Source organism: Prosopis cineraria, unplaced genomic scaffold (assembly GCF_029017545.1).
Source record: "Prosopis cineraria cultivar Desert tree isolate PC_DT_omini unplaced genomic scaffold, ASM2901754v1 PC7, whole genome shotgun sequence".
Classification (NCBI taxonomy): Eukaryota; Viridiplantae; Streptophyta; class Magnoliopsida; order Fabales; family Fabaceae; genus Prosopis; species Prosopis cineraria.
This window is the reverse complement of record NW_026555338.1, coordinates 38,932,789-38,951,504: the sequence shown is the minus strand read 5'-3', so window position 1 is coordinate 38,951,504 and position 18,716 is coordinate 38,932,789. Positions and strand designations below refer to the sequence as shown.

General features: G+C 33.3%; 1 protein-coding gene, 1 long non-coding RNA gene and 1 pseudogene across 3 annotated transcripts; 1 reads left to right on the top strand and 2 right to left on the bottom strand.

Annotated features, from left to right (window-relative positions):
* The first annotated feature begins 389 nt into the window (after positions 1-389).
* LOC129315413 (uncharacterized) lies at positions 390-4,619 on the top strand (annotated as a pseudogene).
* Positions 4,620-4,979: 360 nt separating this feature from the next.
* Positions 4,980-11,678, bottom strand: LOC129315411 (calreticulin-3). Of its 2 annotated transcripts, XM_054959070.1 has the most exons (14): positions 11,483-11,676; positions 10,805-10,912; positions 10,385-10,577; positions 9,070-9,328; positions 8,806-8,862; positions 8,020-8,067; positions 7,798-7,884; positions 7,655-7,712; positions 6,951-7,018; positions 6,664-6,759; positions 6,525-6,581; positions 6,345-6,428; positions 5,636-5,668; positions 4,980-5,243 (listed from the first exon to the last, which is right to left on the bottom strand). In XM_054959070.1, the coding sequence occupies exons 1-14, from the start codon at positions 11,589-11,591 to the stop codon at positions 5,232-5,234; spliced, it is 1,269 nt and encodes a 422-aa protein (XP_054815045.1). In that variant the 5' UTR covers positions 11,592-11,676; the 3' UTR covers positions 4,980-5,231. The 2 variants fall into 2 exon arrangements, with proteins under 2 accessions (XP_054815045.1, XP_054815046.1); XM_054959071.1 differs by lacking the exon at positions 5,636-5,668 and having other exon boundaries at positions 11,483-11,678.
* A 3,237-nt stretch (positions 11,679-14,915) lies between these two features.
* On the bottom strand, positions 14,916-16,946 carry LOC129315938 (uncharacterized). The gene is made up of 2 exons (XR_008594640.1): positions 16,231-16,946; positions 14,916-15,393 (listed from the first exon to the last, which is right to left on the bottom strand). It is a non-coding gene; the product is annotated as an uncharacterized LOC129315938 (long non-coding RNA).
* Between the last annotated feature and the right edge of the window lie 1,770 nt (positions 16,947-18,716).

Sequence of the window (18,716 nt, the reverse complement as noted above, 5' to 3'; positions counted from 1 at the left end):
TAAAATTAATTAAAATAATGTCGCGTAAAATTTTATTTAAATGACTTGAGGCAATCAAAAATAGATAAATTGCAAATGACATGATACATCAAATCTACTTAAAAATTTTCTTGTTAGAAAAGCTATTTGAAATTTCATATGATAATTAATTAGTTTATAACTTTATTTGATATTCCCTCCAAACCAAAATATAATGTATTGTTAACCAATTCAGACTAAATACTTTATAAATAAAGTAGGAATATAATTAAAAAATAATTTTGAAACTTATTTAATACACTCAATTTTGAATCAAATAAAATTTTTAAAAGATTTTCTTTATTTAATCCGGCGGGAGTACTTAATATTTTCTATAATCACTTTTGCTCCACCGAAATGTGAAATCCAAACATTGAAATCCCAGTATGCCTAAACTCTACTTGAGACGCGGGTCATGAACCAGAGCGAGGATCCGAATTTGTGAGTCTTGAAGTCCCTTTTGGCCGCTTTATTTTCTTTTCCCAAGCATCTTCTGAGTCGTCTTCACCTCCAATTCTTACCCCAGTCACAATCTCAATCCCAATCCCAACTCTTTAAATTAGATCTCAGCTTGAACGCGCACCTACTTCTTTCATAGTGGTGTTCTTTCCCCTAACCTTTGGCTTCCCATGCTGTTTTCTTTCTTCATCTGTGAACCTCGTAAGCTTTCTTGAGGTCATACTCTCTCTCTCTCTCTCAATTTCGTTTTGCCCCTTACCATATTCATTGTAATTCTTATTTCTTGATATAACTCATTCTATCCCCGTTTGCGTTTACATTTTCCTCTATCTCAATTTTGATTGAGCATTCGTGTGATCCATGCATAATGAAGGGACGTCCAATGCAAGTTTAACTCAGTAACTCTAACCAGAACGACACTTTTATGAATGAAAACCTTTTTATTGTGATCTATTGACCTGCCTGTTCTACCGGCAGGATGTTGCTCCTCGCTTATATGCCCTGTATCTCCAGCACTTCAGAAGAAATGTGTTCAAATATACCTGATCATCGCTGTTCTCTTGATTTTTGCGGGGCAGTTTCATAGTCCGTTTTATGGGTATTGTTGTCTTTTACCTACTTCCTTGTCACTAAAGCTTCATGGACTTATTTACGGGATTGTGTGTGTTCAACAAATTAACCAAAAAAAAAAAAATTGAGTACTAAACATGAATATCAAGTGTAAAATAAGCTGTTTATAATAAATGACAAATGAAATTATAAAACAAACTAAAATTAGACTTTCTAATTCAAATTCAATATTTATCTTCTTTGTTATTCATATGATAACTTCCTCTAGAAGCTCTTAAATCTTTGGAATTTGTTTCTTCATGTTTTCAAACATATTGATGTAATTCACAATGTTTTAAAATGTACTGAACAAATAAAAGCCATCAATATTCATGTAAAGGTATGTTATGTTTTGTATCTTGTTCATCCTACCTTCTATTTTTCAGATATTGGTAGCCCCCTTTTCTGATGTATTGGTGCTTCCTGTATGACTAGGGCAAGAACTATCGACTGACTAAATATTTGGCTTGGGATGGTTTATATAACACAACAGAGAATAAAATAAATCCTACAGAATAGGCTTCTCGATCATCCTAGCTGTCATTTTCCTTGGAACATCAAAGAAACTAAAGCGGGCTTGAGCTTATTTATTAATTGGTTTCTGGAGAGTAGCAAGTGACCTCATATTTTGCTTGACAATCAGAAGTCCCAGCAATCAGTCTATTTTTGGGAATTTGGGTTCTTACTGGTGGTGCAACACAGATGAAAATTAAGGGAAAACAATAAAGAACAAACAGTAAAGTTTATTTTTGGTTTTCCTTCTAAACCCTATTTTCATTTCTTTTTATGGTTTCAAATTCTCAAGTTTTATATTTCACTGGTGTTTTTCATCTGGAGTCTCAAGCTGCAAGGAGGCATGGCTACATATATAGAGATAAATAAAAGCTTCAATTGGACAGATTTTATCTTTATTTCTTCCAAAGCAAAGCCATTGGAGGCTGATCCTAGATTTGAGGCATAAAGTTTTTTCGTTTTTGGGTCAATCTGATGCATAATTGAAAAGGAGCCTTTTAGACAGAAAATGAAGAACTTTTTAGTAACTAGATCCATAAGTACTTGATAATCATTGATTGTAATACTATGTCGGATTTCCTTTTGTTTTTAGATTATTGTGAATGATAATTTGTTTTGCTTCTGCTGTAGGAGGATGATGGATCGCCAATCTAGCCAAGGACTTGATTCAAATGAAAGTGTCTTTCCCGTGCAAGCAGAAATTAGTGAAAAAACTAACACAGTAGAGAAGCTCTCACAAAACTTAGACTTCTTTTCAGGTGAAGATGGACAATCTGGTACAGATTCTTTGGAAACTGCTGAAACTTCAGAACCATTTGTAGGCATGGAGTTCAATTCAAGAGATGAAGCCAGAGAATTCTACATTGCCTACGGCAGGCAGATAGGTTTTACTGTGCGAATACATCACAATCGTCGTTCAAAGAGTAAATAATCAAGTTATTGGTCAAGATTTTGTATGCTCGAGAGAAGGTTTTCGTGCAAAAAAGTATGTATATAGAAAAGAGAGAGTGCTTCCTCCTCCCCCACTCACAAGAGAAGGTTGTCAGGCTATGATAAGGTTGGCTTTTCGGAATGGAGGGAGGTGGGTTGTTACCAAATTTGTGAAGGACCATTGTCATAAACTGATGAGCCCTAGCAAAGTTCCATTGAGAGGACCTGGAAAGCACTTGGTTAGTGAGGTAAGTCTCTGGTCAAAGAACACTACATATGACTAGGTGGTTGGTACTTTATGCATCAAATTTCAACGTGCTGCCCAGACATTATGCTGTTGTTGGCTATGGCTCAAAAGAGAAAAAGAAAACGGGAAAAGGGGGGAAAAAAAAGGTGTGGTTATGAAGCACTTGTAAGTTACAACAAAACAAGCTTTATCTCATTAGGTAGGGTTGACTACATAGATTGCACTACACCATTATACTATATCATTTATCAAGCTTTTAGGAATGTTGTTAATTAAGAAGTCTCGATTAACAATTTCCATAAGTATTTTTTTTGGCTTTCCTCTATCTTTCTTTATAAGATTCAAAATTATCCGTTCCACTTTCCTCATAGGTACCTCCTGCGATCTTCTCTGTATATGTCTAAATTATCTCAAAGTATTTTATGTCATTTTCTCCTCAATAAATGCTACGTCTATTTTTTCTCGTATATATTCATTTTGAACTTTATCTTTACATGTATGCCTATACATTCATCTCAACATTCTCATTTTTGCTACTTTAACTTCATGCTCCTGTTGCCATTTTAAAAGCCCAACAAGTTTCATAAATGTTTTTTTTTTTTTTGCCTTCTTCTATTTTTCTTTATAGTGCTCAAAATTATATCCGTTCCACTTTCCTCATAGGTACTTCCCGCGATCTTCTCTGTATATGTCGAAATCATCTCAAATTATTTTATACCATTTTTTTCCTCAATAGATGTTACATTTATTTTTTCTTGTATATACTCATTTTGAATTTTATCTTTATGTGCATACCCATACATTCATCTCAACATTTTCATTTCTGCTATTCCAACTTTATACTCCTAATGCATTTTAAAGCCCAACATTTATTTCCATATAATATAGCTAGTCTTATAATAGTTTAATAAAATTTTTCTTTAAGTTTATCAGGTACCATTCAATCACAAATAACTTTTTTTTTCTCTTTTTTTCAATTAAACCATTGAACTTGTATCTCATGTAACATCTCCATCAATTTCCCTATCATGTTGAATAATAGTTCTCAAATATTTAAACTTTTTTACTTGAGATATAATTGAAGTACTTGGAAGCTAATTTAAGTAAATTAGATTGGGCAATTGGAGCTTGAGATTGACTTCTTTTACCTCCTTGAAGAACATTGCAGTTGCATAAACCCTCTTTTCTTAAGGCTTATGTGATGCAATACACTACGGATAATATAGAATTGGATGCTTATGCATTGAGAACGAAGTCTCACACTAAGCGGGTTGCCTATACTGGGTCGGATACTTTAATTTATGTCTAGTAATCATTTATAGCTGGTGTTTAATGTCCACTTCCTGTTTGTTTCATTATTGCTGTGGTGACCCAAAATTTTACAAGGGATTGTGCAGTCATTGAAACTTTTAACATTTATTTGCAGGATGAGAAAGATAAGAGAATCTGTGAACTCTCTCTCGAGTTGTACAATGAAAGGCAAAAGTGCAAGAGACGGTGTGCTGCATATGAAGAACAGCTAAATATGATTCTGAACGATTTGGAAAGGCACACCGAAAACATGTCCAAAATGATTGCTTGTATAGTCAACAGTATAACAGAGATTTAGGAGGAGAAATCAGATTTAAATGGCTGCTACGAAGTGCCATGTCTAGCATATTAATCATCAATACCAATCTCCATAACCGATTTGTCATTTGAAGGATTTGAACCTTATTCGATCTGCATTACGTTGTCAAATGGCTTGAAGTTAGCAAAGGTGTTTACATTGTAATCAGGCTGCTTATAATTTCTAGGATTAATCCATTTCCTGTTTAATATTCCTGCAGAAAAGCTTTCCTTTCGTGCCTTGTGAAAAAGGTGGCCTGCTGTATGTTCCTTCATTGAACTTGACCTTTTCAAGCCCCACATTTTAAGCGTTTCCAATGAGAAATGTTTGCAGGCAAATAGTGTGCTTGGAGCGCTAAGTTAGATATTCACATTCTAGATTTTTAAAATAAAAATAAGTTTGTAAATTTGATTAATTGTTTACAAAATACCCTGTAATCGTCTCTCTTTTGTTAGCACTGGCAAAATATCCTATAATCAAGCGTTGTGATGTTTTTCCTTTTTCCCCTACGAGCGTGATCAATTTTTTTTTTGGTTTTTTTTTTTTTGGGTCTTTTGTGCAGTATCTATGCAGTAAAGATTTGGATCTAGCAGGTGGCGTCTAAGTTTACTTATTCAAGGAAACCTTACTGCTGACATCCAAATTCACATATCAGTACAGCGGCTAGTTATGGCTAGTCCAATCGCAGCTTTGATCCTGCAGCACACAACACTAGAGAACCAGAAAAGATGGCATTGAGAATAGCAGCAATCATGCAGACAGACCACATTCTGGAGAACAAGCGTCCTCATTCGAGCTTTTCCATTTGCAATGCATTCAAAACACAAGTCAATCAAAAAGCACGTTTCAAAGTTCATCCTGCAAGACCAGGGACATGCATATTCATAAGTTTCTAATCACATATCGCAAATTAAAGGAACATAATTGAAACGTAGAAGTTTTTTTATTTGTGCTCATTGTCTGCTCAGATGTCAGAAAATGCATCAATAAAGTTATCTAATATCACTATAGTTTCCATCACTTCATATTTTACCACTTTGTAATCCAAAACAACACTAACAGCAATACCAAAGATCTATTCTAGGTTTTGCATGTTTGATAAGTAAACAAGATTTTTTTTTTTTTAATGGCAACTAGGTATGGACTCAAATACCCGCTCCATCCCGGGTCAACTAGCAATGTCAATTCTTAGCAATAAGATTCATATTTCAATATGGAAACTACGCAAAGCAATAAAGCTTCTGGCTTACATGGTAATCATCCATGTAATCATGGGGATCCGGCTGCAAAACACAGTTCCAAAGTAAGATCAAATGTCGGGAAGTAAGATGTGATACAAAGCTAATTAATATCTTGGCTAACATGTGATCATGAAAGTATTTACTATACTGGCTAAATGATAAAATGAAACTACCATATAAATCAAATAGCTAGAACAGATGAGCAAGCTCCCAAGTCTCAAGACAACCTTTCACAATTTTGTTGATATTTGTCAACCACAGATCTTCCAAATTTTCTCAAATACTTAACTACTGCTATAGGTTTCGCCATTTCCTCTTTACCCCGCCTAGCATTGTCTACCCTCTACTTGAAGGATTAGAGTATTTAAACACAATGAGCAAATAAATACAAGTTAATCATCCTCCTAAATCTCTCCTCGCAAACATATCTGGAAAAATATAAGGACCAACAGCGTGAATTCCACCTTATTAGTTGTACGCTATCTTGGTGACTATGGTAATTCTTATCACACAAGATTCAAGTACAAATTTAACATCGTACAACAAAGTTGACATACTAAATTAGAGTGAGCTCCTCACACTTATATTGATTTGAGATAAACCATACTATTCATGGTTTGTGAATAGTATGGCTCCACACTCTATATCTTATATTGAATATTGATGCTTAAATGCGCCCAAGGATAAAGCAATGAAGAACAATTATGATACAGTGTACCCTTCTATGACGCCGTCTATCTCCATATCTACGATTTCTCTCCCTTCTCCTCTTTTCACCTTCCTCTCGAGCTCTCTGAGCCTCCTATGTAATCATTAAAGATCAAATGGTTACCATAAGTAAAATAAATTTAGTGAATGCTCAGATCATAGCGCTCAAGCATGAGCTTTGGTCAACAACCTCTTCTTCCCCAGCTCTTCTTTCCTTTTCTGCTTCTTCAAAGGCTTCTTTTTCTGCCTGTAATTGTACACATATTAAGAATACTAAAACCACATCTCTAAAATAGTAACAAATACAAACTCCGAAAGAAAAGGCTTACCTCTCTATTGTTAGCCATAAAATTTTCCACAACCTGTCTAGCATACTGCGGGTCATCACAGATTAAGATATTGTCGAAGACTGAACCAGCTTTAACCTGAAAATTCAAATTATCAACATTATCAGGCTTCGAATAGACAAACATAGCTAACTATTCAAGTTTTACTTCAGGTTCTGACCATTTGTGAGACAATGGTTTACTGCTATTATGCAACTTGAGAATCTGATCTACATTCGACTATTTTTCTTTGCATTTGGGAGACAAAAAAGGAAAGACATTACACCAACCTGCCACACTTCAATGCCCACATACTTGATTGGTTTCAACACATAAAGATCAGGATCATCCTCAAATTCTGCAGTAAAAGGGAAACCGAAGCTAGATTCATAAATTGGAGCTGTAGCTCAGGATGATTGATGAATTGGGAAGACAAAAGACGATGGCAAAACTAAATGCTGCCAATAAGTTTTTGGCATTTCTCGAAGATTCACATAGTTCACAGTTCACACATATAAACTAGACTTCACTAGAAGTTGAGCATCAGAATTATATATAAGATTACCTATAGTCTAGTAAATGTAAAGGAAGTCACAGGAGTGTCACCACCAAAAATATCTGATTTGCTTGTAAGATCAAATTATGATCTAAATTATCTGGCTACCATAAAAAATTAGTAAAACTACAAAGGAACCATTTTATAAACTAACTTCATGTCTAATCCGACTCCCCTAATCCCACAGCATTTGGAAAGACTTCTTAACTATAATATATTTGAGTCAATGAATATAGTTAACACGTGGTAAATTGGCTACTTTGTGCATGTTTAAATTACTATATAATGCCTCAGATGCATAAGAGCTTAGCCACTTTTCTTTATTACCCATTTTCTTAGCCACTTTTCTTTATTACCCATTTAATTCTTTAATGCTTAGTTAGGCTAATGTCAATTTTTTCTCTACTTTCAGTTTAACTGATATCACCCCAAGTCTACCTGGGTTATCAATCCATGGAATCTTCCACTTTCCCTTGTAGTTGGGGTTCTTGATTTTCTGCGCCACACAAATTTTAAAAGAAAAATTAGAAATCATGTTCCAAGAGGATGCATAAAAGTTTAACATGAGAAGCTTAAAGTACCTTGCGTTTCCAAGGTCCTTTGTATGCGGGATTAGGAATTTTGGTGGGCTTCCATATTCCATCGTCTTCCTCATCCCAATCAACTGGCTACTCAAAGAAAAATCAAAACCAGAAATAAAAGCAAATATCATTCATAAGGCCTCCAATATAATATTGCTATTGCTGCTAATATGATCCTACTATAATCAACTTTTTTAAATTGTGTATGAGCATGAAATAAACCTTCTTGGCTTTTGGATCAGGAATTTCAGCTGGAATGGAATCATATCCCTGTGATAGTAAAAAAACACACAAACAAGAAATAAATCAATGGCAGAAAGCTAGACAAATAAAAGTACTTAATTTGCAATCTTTCTACCCCTATTTGGGTCATATTGCTTTGTTTGGTTGAATTGATATCTTGCATCAAAATTTGATTAGTTCTTAGAACACACTCCCTTATCTCATTCAAAGTAAACTTGTTATTAAGGCGATAATCAAACATCTTTAGCTTACTTGGAATAACTGTGTGCACTTGATTTGACCATATTGATACAAGATTTCAGTGCCAAACAAGTCTCTTCACCCCTCCAATAAGGGATTCTCATCCCTTGTTATACAGCTCTATGGGCCATTAGCCTTGACTCAATGGTTGAGGCCCATCTTGCTACGGCTACAAATGTTGTTCTTTGGTGTGCTTGGCAAGAAAGGAAAGCTAATATATTAAAATGTCCTTCCCAGTTATTAGATTTGTTGGTAAAATAGGATCGTATTTAAGGCCTTATATTGATAATCTTGTTTGTTTCAACTTCGCCTTCTTACATATCTCTCTTAAGGAGGATAACTTCCCCATCACTTTAATGATCCTTTCTTGCCCATGATAGTTATTTCTCAGAATTCAGGAAAACAAATGTAGAACGCAACAAGAAAATTCATATTATAATAGGTGCTAAATGGAATTAAGGTCTCTCCTGTAAATGCATGCACCAGCAATGATGCAGGTGATATGATAATCAAGATGAAAATTACCTTTGGTTTGACATCATTAGGGTCTTCGATGTACTCTCTATCATCCCAATCAGATGGCTACAAAAATGAAAACAAATATTTTTACATGACAGACAGATTGAAAGATAAGATGCATAAAGAGATTCAAACATCTGCAATCAATTAAACAAAAATATCCAAACTTGAGCTAAATTTTCAATGTTTTTTGAATGCATCTGACATACATTCGGTTAGTTTGCCACCCTTGCACTGCACCAAAACCTATTAATCACCCAGAGGTTGTACCTTTTTTGCATTTACATCCTTGATTTTACGTGGAGGAAGGATGTCCCAATCTACGTATATGCTTCCAGAATCTCTTTCTCGATTGTCAACCAGGATACTATAAGAAGCATCAGGCCTCAGAATAAATGTATAGAAATGAGTCAATTTGTCTGTTTCACACTGAAGATCCTTCTTAATAGGGTAATTCTGCCCCTGGTACGAAACTATAACATGGAGCTTCTTAGTCTGTGAGCCACATATATCTGGTCCAAACATAAAACTGCATAAAGCAAGGGCAATCAGCTGACTTAGCACCTCATATAATACAGTACAGTAAGGAGTATGAGATTAACAAGAACATCAGCAAAGGGCAGCAAAATTCAGGTCGGTGTTCAAACATTAAATAACTTGAGTTCCACTTCTACAGGTAAGCATGCAATGCATACATCTTTAAATGCATTAAAAGTAGCCAGCTATAACTATACAGTCACTTCTACAGTCATGAGATTAATATCTCTTTATTCCAGTTTGTCTTTGATGCTACTGGCCCTTCCAAACTTATTCTAACAGGGATAAAATAGATGGGAAATGCACCAGAAAAGCCCATTAAGGATAAAACAGACAAAAGGGGAAATGTAACTACTGTGGCTTTTTGCGGAGAGAGGAGTAATGAATTGTAGGGGGGGGGGATAGGGGTAGTCACCTAGTTGGCCCAGCTGCCCAAGGAGGGAAGTAGAAAAAGTATACATTGTATGTGTGGAGAGACTAGGCTCTCAAGTGCAAGCTACCATTGCCATGTTTTCTTCATTTGTTTAATTTCCTAAGTTAAGAGCTGTAATGCTGCTTATGCTAAGTATGCACTGTGGCATAAGATACTTTAATTCCATTTTTACATTTGGCTTCCAACAATCTTCCAAAATAATGACAAAATCTGCTATACACGCATAGTTTGTGCATTCTAAACTAAGTCTAAAATCACATCGTCATTACCCTGGTAAACAAGTACAATATTGGTATATACACAGGTGGACATTACTACTATAAGAAATAAAAATAAAAATATAGCAGGGTACCATAACTGTTTATCTCCTGAGCCTTCCTACCAGCCATATTAAAAGAAATAAATAAACGAGAGGACAGGGGGTACGACAGGGAGGGGTGGGGGGAATGTAAAAGAAACAGGATGTGCATAGTTCAATCAATGTGATTGTCAACAACAATGAAATATTGAGCTAACTTACGCATATCCTTCAAAATCAATTTTGTTACAGATTGAAGAATTTCAAGTTGTAAACTAAGAACCAATAAAAAGACGTGACATAAGAAAACGGCAGACCTATAAGGAGCATCACCACCAAATTTCTTCTGATTGACATAACCAGAAAGAAGTTTCAAGTAACCACCACCACATTCAATGTCCTGCTCAAATTTAATAGAATACTGGACCACTAGAGTTCTGTTCTTGTTGCTGAACTCTGGTATCTTTGCGGATATTGCAAAATGCTTGGCATCACTAAATGTCTGGATACCTGCAAGCATTACAGGATGAATAAGATCAACCATAAATAACAATCAGGGGAAGACCAATATACAAGGTTACATGTGCAAAGAACTTATTAAGAACGTAAATCTTTTTCCTTGTTCCTTTTCCATGCACCAAAACGTCCAGAATTTGAAACTCCAATGCTACATTGCATTAATCCGTATAATTTTATGCAGTTGAGTAAGAACTTTATAGATGACAATGGATTGATACCTTTATCATCGGGATCTCCAGACCACTTTCCTGCCGTATGCTTGAAGGTGCCTGCCTTTCCTTCACTCCTCTTCCAGTCGGATAAAACCCAACGGCCCTCCCAGCCACCTTTTTTTTTTTTGAGAGTGAAAATAACCAGTTAGAAAAGAAGCGTCCTTTGTTGAATCAAGAAAACCAACTGAGGATAGCAAACATAACAGATAGATGTAGAGAGAATGCAAGATCATTGATAGTTGCTACAAACTAAAGCCACTGAGCAGGGAATTTAGTTTTATTGATATTTTGTTGTCAAACACAAAAACAGATACAACAGCATCCGATTGACAATACTGAGAGCAGAATGAAAAATGAAAGGCACAAAGTCGAGCACAAGTGAACACAAACAGGTACAGAATGTAATCGGAGAACTTCCAGCTACGGCTGATAAGGTCATATTCATCGAAACACCAGATTCAGGATTCTAAATTCGCATGGATCAGTTAGACAGCTAAACTATGGCTAAATAAAAGATGCAATATAAAGGCTAAATTTTCGATGAGTAAATCAGACGACCAAGTAACAACCAAAAAAGACGGGTTTGGACAGATATGAACTGGGATCTACTATTCAGATGGTTTACATTTTGTACGCAAACAAAGAGCCAGAGAGAAGCTAGTCAAAGGGAGTTTGGACGATCACCTTGGAATGTCTCCTCAAAAAATATCTCAGAGTAGGCAGAATCAAAGAGGAAGGAAGAGTGCAAAGCTAAAAGTAAAAGAAAGGGGAGCCCAGGCTTAAGATTAGACATCTCATTTCTTTGATTCTTTCCTTCTTCAATCTTCAGGAAGCAGCGGCAGAAGACAGTGCACGGAAAAGTTGCTTTAAATAAGACGTTTCATTGGAAAATTAAAATGTCAAAAGAGAAACATATTTATTCAATAAATAGCACTTTCTAGAACATCGGGTTACGGACGAATGGCACCAGACCACAAATAAGATCAGTAGGGTTAGCACACTTAATCAGGGAATTGGCTTCCCAACAATTTCTTTTTTTTTTTTTTCCTCTTCACGTGCTATCTTAACTTTTGATAAAATTTTGAATAGTTAAAATATAATAGTATTTTATAAAATTATTATTAAAATGTGAAGTTATAAATTTAAATTGTAACTTAAAGTGTATTTGATTTTTAATTTATTAAAAATTTATTTAATAAAAATTAATTTAATAAAAGTCAATAATAAAATTTGTGTTTAGATATATTTTTTAAAAAATTAATTTAATAAATTAAAATTTATTTAAATTATAATAGTAAAATATACTTTTAAATATACAATTATAAAAAAATTAATTTATGATTATTTATAATTTTTATTATACAAATTTTTGGAAATATTTAAAAAATATGATAAAGATTTTAAATAACATAAAATTTGATTTATAATTCTAAAAACTTCATCTCTAATTATTTAAATTTGATATATAATATTAAAAATTGATCTCCAATTATTTATACTTTTTTAATTTATAATTTTAAAAATGTGATAAAGATTTATAATTTTTATTATACATTAATGTTACAATTAATATGATTAATTATTTAATTTATAATATTAAAAATTTAATATCTAATTATTATTATTTAAATAATAATTATATTTTAATAAATTAATTATTTTTTAAATAAAAGAATAAGAGAGTAAAATAACATCCACATCTTAAATTCATATTTAAAATCTACCAAAAAGTAAAGTTTCAAAATCTATATTTCAAATTCATTTCAACTCACTTTTTAAAAATTATTTTACTCTCTAAAAACTTATTCAAATAACTTTTAATATTTTAAAAGTTTAAAAATTAATCTCAAACATCAAACGAGAGAAAATCAAATGCACCCTTATACATTAGCTTGCAACTGCAAGCTACTGTTTCAGGGATGGGGTTGGAGGAAGGCCCGTAAACTCTCGTCTCTTCTGAAGCATCACCTTGGCAAATTGAGTTGGCATTATTATCTATTTATCATTTTATCTTAGCTACTTCACCCTAAAAAATAAGCACCTTTTAAACGGATCTACATTCATACATATTTTCTTTATTCAAAAATATAAAATATTTTTTAAAAAATTAGATGTTTAAAATTATAAAATATTTTTAATCTTTTGAAATGTAATCATTATTTTTTTAAAAGTACATTTATTGATGATAACTTTATATTTATTATTGGGTGTTTAATAGGAGTACATATAAAAAGATAAGGTTAGTTAGAAAATAGGTAACTACTTTATTTAAAGTGAAATTTAATTAAAAATATCTTATAATTTTTAACAATAAAAGTATTAAATTATATAAATGATAAGCATTAATTACTTATTAATCAAATCTCAGGGATAGCGTGGAGACTCGAAAGTCATTTTTCATTTTCTTATCGTCATGGGTCTCCATGATCATCATTTATGTGCTGTGCCCAATGTCGAAAGAAGAGAAAGGGAAACAAACGCTCCCCCCCATAAATGAGGGGCATGCAATTTAAAAAAAATAATATAATTATTTCTTTTAACAATCAACATTTACTCTCTGCAATTTTGGAAGACTTTTTTGACCTAACTTTAGCCATTAAAAAGGATGATATCCATCCATTAAATTCAAAAGTTGCTTCTTACGCAAATTATATAATGATTTATTTAATAACAATTATTGATCGTTAGTAATAACTTATTATTAGTATTACCATAATCCCTCAGCCTTACACTGCACGTGCTATGTCAGTTATCTTACGGCAACATATTGATTTCTGCTATATCAGTCGAGATTTTCATGGCTTTTTGTATGAATACAGTTCGTACATATCAATGAAAAACTGCTGTTCGGAGGGTTCCCCCCCCCCCCCTCTAAATTCATACCATGGAAATCTTTCCTTCACTCAACTTTTATTACAAAATGACCGGATACTATCTAGCATGATGAGACATTCATTATATTTTTAGTTAAAATTATGGAGATTGAGTATTGATGGGGAGTCGATTGGTGAGCATGTGTGAGGAGGAAGGAAAGAATTAGGGAGTCGTATTTTAAATGAATGCTGGAGAAGTAGAAATCGATCGGGTCGGTTAATAAAGATTAAAAAAAAAAAGGTAGAAGCCCCTTGCCAGTCGTCGATTCTGATCTCTTGCCCATGATCTGCTCAAAAGCAAAAGAACAAACCTTTAACCTTCTCCCCTACGATCTCCATGAGTCTGTCATTTGTGGGTCTCATCGTCGATCTTCTCATCCCTCTGAGAGTTTTGTAGGCAACTCTGCTTCACCACCAACTCTGCCATTGTTGTCCATCGCTCACCATCATCTTTTTCTTGTGCTGGTGGAGCTGTTCTCGCGAGAGGGAGGCTGAACCACATGAGAGATAAAGAAGGAAATTAAAAAATGAAATGGCTACTACTAATCAAATTTCAAACCAACAGATTCATTGAAGGCGTTAGTATTGTCATCTCATCCTATCTCCCCACACACGTTTCCTCTTCCTTTCCTTTTTTTTTTTTTTTCATTGAACCGTACACGTTTTGTTTGCTTGTCACTATTCACACACCTCACATTTCCAATTTTTGGTTAATTGAACTTATATATTTGTTATTTTTTTAAACCTGTAAATTTTTATTTTCATTTCTTTTTAATTCGATGTTTATATTTTATTATTATTTTTGTCAATTTAATTTTATTTACATGTGAAATTTTTTTAACTATTATTAAAATTATTTTTACATGTCATATAAATTATTTAATATTGAATATTAATAAATGTATTGACAATTAATGAATATTTATTTATATTATTTTATTTTATTATTTTGATGGAACTTCAATTTAACTCTCAATTGAATCCTTAATCCTTATGGTTTTCAGGACATTAATAAGCAAATAAAATCAAGCTTCTCATTATTAAAAAAAAAAAATCATGCCAAATCGTACACTTTCAACCAACAACAGTAATTATCAACTAACAATCAAGTCTCCACATAGTGCAAATTTACTGCTCAGCTGCACTCCACATAATCCAAGGTTGATTAGACTAACATATACAGGATAACTAACCACTATTCCTTAAAAGCGAATGAAACGCACTAACAGATTCAACTGAGAACATCAGTGAAACTCAGTGCCCTTAATAAATCTTATTTCCTAAATTCAACTGACGATTACCATGACGAATACTCCCTACTCGTACAATAAAGATGGAGCCCACTAAAAGAACCAAAAACAGGAAAACCAATAATAATAACAACAACAATAACGAACGCTAATTCAACTTGATGATTCTCAACACTTATTTGATTGTTTCTTCTTCCCGTTTCCCTGTTTCTTTGAAAAAAAAATAAATAAATAAAAGTCGGGTCAACTAGATAGATTAACACTTTACTCCTCACACGAGGGTGGGAATATTATTGGTGTGCCCCTGGAGGCAGAAAATATGGAAAGACAAGCCGGAACGAGATGAATGAACGTTGCGCATCATGATTGCGTCGGGAGGTTTGTTCTTGGAAGAATGGAGTTGGCTAACTCTTCATTCACCTTTATGGGTAGAGGTGGCATTTGCTTCATCACCTCTGGCAAGTCATTCAAGCTGCCACCACAAAATAAAATAAAATTAAAAAAAAAAAAACAGAGAGGAGAAGTGCTTTTAATTAGTAAGCAGCGTGAGAATAAGCAACGTGGTTAATCAGCAACGCATGTAAATTAACCATCTGTTTCTAATACATGCCAAATTGTCCTAACTTCACAAGAAAGACAAGACCAATTGACCAAATAATTTTTTCCATTTCAAAGAAGCCGTCTACTTTTTTGCATGAACTTCAGCCCATGCACTCAAAAAAAGGATTCCCAGACCCAAAGACCGTTATTCAGATGAGATAAAACTATTGGGTGGTTTTCAGCCACAATTAGATCTTTTAAATTATGGACTAAAATCAAAGAATGCCAGAAACTGTTAAAAGAACTCTTAATCTTTGGAGGACAAAAAACATTACTACACATTACCATCAGTCTTCTGTCTCAGATTAACGATTATATTTCATAGTTAACTGGGCTGTTTGCCTGAAACTTTCAAGTTTCAGCTCTGCTGTCTGCCAACATTCTGCCGATGTCTTAAGTGAAAGCATTAAAAATTAAGATTATAAGAGACCGAACTTAAATGCCATGCAGGCTGCTGCTGATTCTTGATATCTCACGTACACGTTAAGAAGCAATTAAATTTTTTTACTCTTCCGATTGATTAACAAATCTGACGGAGACTATATAAGCAATATTCTTTCCAAAATTAGTTTCCTATTAGTGAAGGACTTGCTGACCTTCAGATGCCAGAATGCAAAAAAGAGCAATGCATAAATCAATCTTCATAAAATTTGAAACAAATGAACAGTGGTTATATTGAAAATGCAAGAGAAACAGTAAAGGAACTTACTCGTTCATAATTTTAAGAATGTTATTTCTTGTTTGGCAGAATAGATTAATGTTCTCCTGTATCTGGAAACGAAATGGAGAGAACAGGGAAAAAAATTACATCAGCTTTAGAGCCACCAATAATGCTCCTATAAATTCAATTGAAAATGATACTAATAAGACTAGAAAACAACTGTCTGGCATCAAATTTTCAATATGACAGCCACAGGAGACATTATGAAACATCCCAGCCTGCCAGCATATCGCTTGCTGTAGGTATACCCTTATCAGGTCCATATCAAAGTGCCTTTTGGTAAGAAAATGCATTAGTTTTCTAAAATTATTAAAAAAAAAAAAAGGTATTGTTATGGAATATACCTCGCTGTACCCATATCTTAAATTTATCAAAATTTACCCGGTTCATTATGCAGTTTTCAATACCATATGCTTACCTCTTTCAGTACTACACAAGGTCCTTACAGCAGTTTCACAGCCTCCTAAAAATACAACGATGCCCTTGTTGACTAAAATTCCATGCCATGCGAGACGAAAGCATGAAGGGGAAACAGTCAAACAACTTCTATAAAATTAGAAATAACCAGATGATTGTGACGGAGTACTGATTAATGTGGGATAATGGGTGATTTGGGAAGCTAGATAAATATTATTTTTAACTTATTTTAGATATTTTTTATTTAATAATATTGTTCAGATTTTATTTAGATATTTATTTGTCTAAATTTTTATTTAGATATTATTCAAATATCTAATTATTTAGATTTTATTCAGATATTTAGTTCTTTATATTTTATTTAGTATTTTATCCAGATATAGATTCTAAGAGATTTCATTCAATTTTTATTTAACTATCTAGTTATCTAGATTTACTCAGCATTTTGGATTGTATTTAATATTATAAATATGCTAAACAACTTAGAAGCTAACATATCATAAATAAAATAGACTTTTGAGACTTTAAGTCCTTTAGAGATTCTCTTGAGCATGGCTATTAAGAAAACTATAGACCAAAATTCTGGTTCTACATTATTTTAATAAATTACTCTCCTTACTTTTTCTATCAATTCTATGTTCTCTTATTAACATATGTAGTAAGATTTTAATTTCTTATTTTAATAAAGATTTATTTTCCTTACTCCTCTTTACTATTTTGATTTGATATTAGAGCCATTTGATCCATGGTACCCACCCATTCTGCAAGCCTTCTTCACAAACCCATACTTTCACGACCCATCCCAACCTATTATCATCCATCTTCTAGAACAACTTTTCCCCGATATGATAGTAGAGATCCATAGCCATGGATTTTAAAGGCCAAAGATTATTTTCAATATTATCACACTTTTGAAGACCTCAAAGTCAATATTGCGTTGAGGTAGTTAGAGAGAGAAGCTCATGATTTCTTCACTTCCATTAACAAGCATACAATCCTCTATTAGGATGAATTAGTAGAGGTGTTACTTGAAAATTATACAACAACAAGCCTTTATCCCACTAGGTGGGGTCGGCTACATGGATTGCAAGACGCCATTGTGCTCTATCATTTATCAAGCTTTTAGAAATATTATTACTTGAAAATTATAGCCTTGCAAAATTCCAAAACCAGATGAGTATCTCTACAGCATCAAAGAAGAGGAGTGATCAAGAATATCACTTAGATTTTGCCAGGCGCTCTGCACAAGTTAAAAATGGCCAAAACATGTCTCTTTGGTGTCTACATCATGCCAAGAAGGAGGAGTTAAAATTTACATCTTCAACTTATCAAGAGGGTTTTTTAGGGAATCGGACTCTATTGGAGAGATAAATAAAACTTACATCACTCTTATCCCAAGATTGATCACTCAACCTACATGAAAGATTTCGTCTTATATGTATTTGCATGTAATCTATAAAATTATCACCAGATTCTTTCCAATTGCTTACGTGCATGCATTAACCATTTAATTGGTGATGTGATCATCAACCAATTAAGTAGAGTAGTAATAACAATATCAAACAGGTAATAATATCATAATTGCTCATGAGGTTATCATTACGAGGAATAAAAAAGGTAAAAAAAAGCTTTATGGCACTCAAGATAGCTCTTCAGAAGGCTTTCAACAAACCATCTTGAAATTTCATTGACGATACTCTCAACCTCATCGAGATAAATAGTCATTTCGAAATTAATACAAGCTGCAATCTCCTATACATGTACGAGGAATCCTTTAAATGGGTGAATCATCTCCAAAATTCAAACCTTCTTGTGGAAATCGTTGAGGATCCTCTTTCACCTTATTTTTTTATTTTGTATTGAATATTAAGTCAACATTCTTAATAGCATTGATAAAATGAATGAAAGCCCATTAGACTATTAAATAATAGACATCTTATTTTTCACTTATTTTTTGATGATGATCTGCTGCTTTTTGCAAAGCTTTCTCTTTCTCAAGCAATGATGATTCAATAATGTCTTTCTGACTTTAGTAATGCCTCAAGGCAGAAGATAAA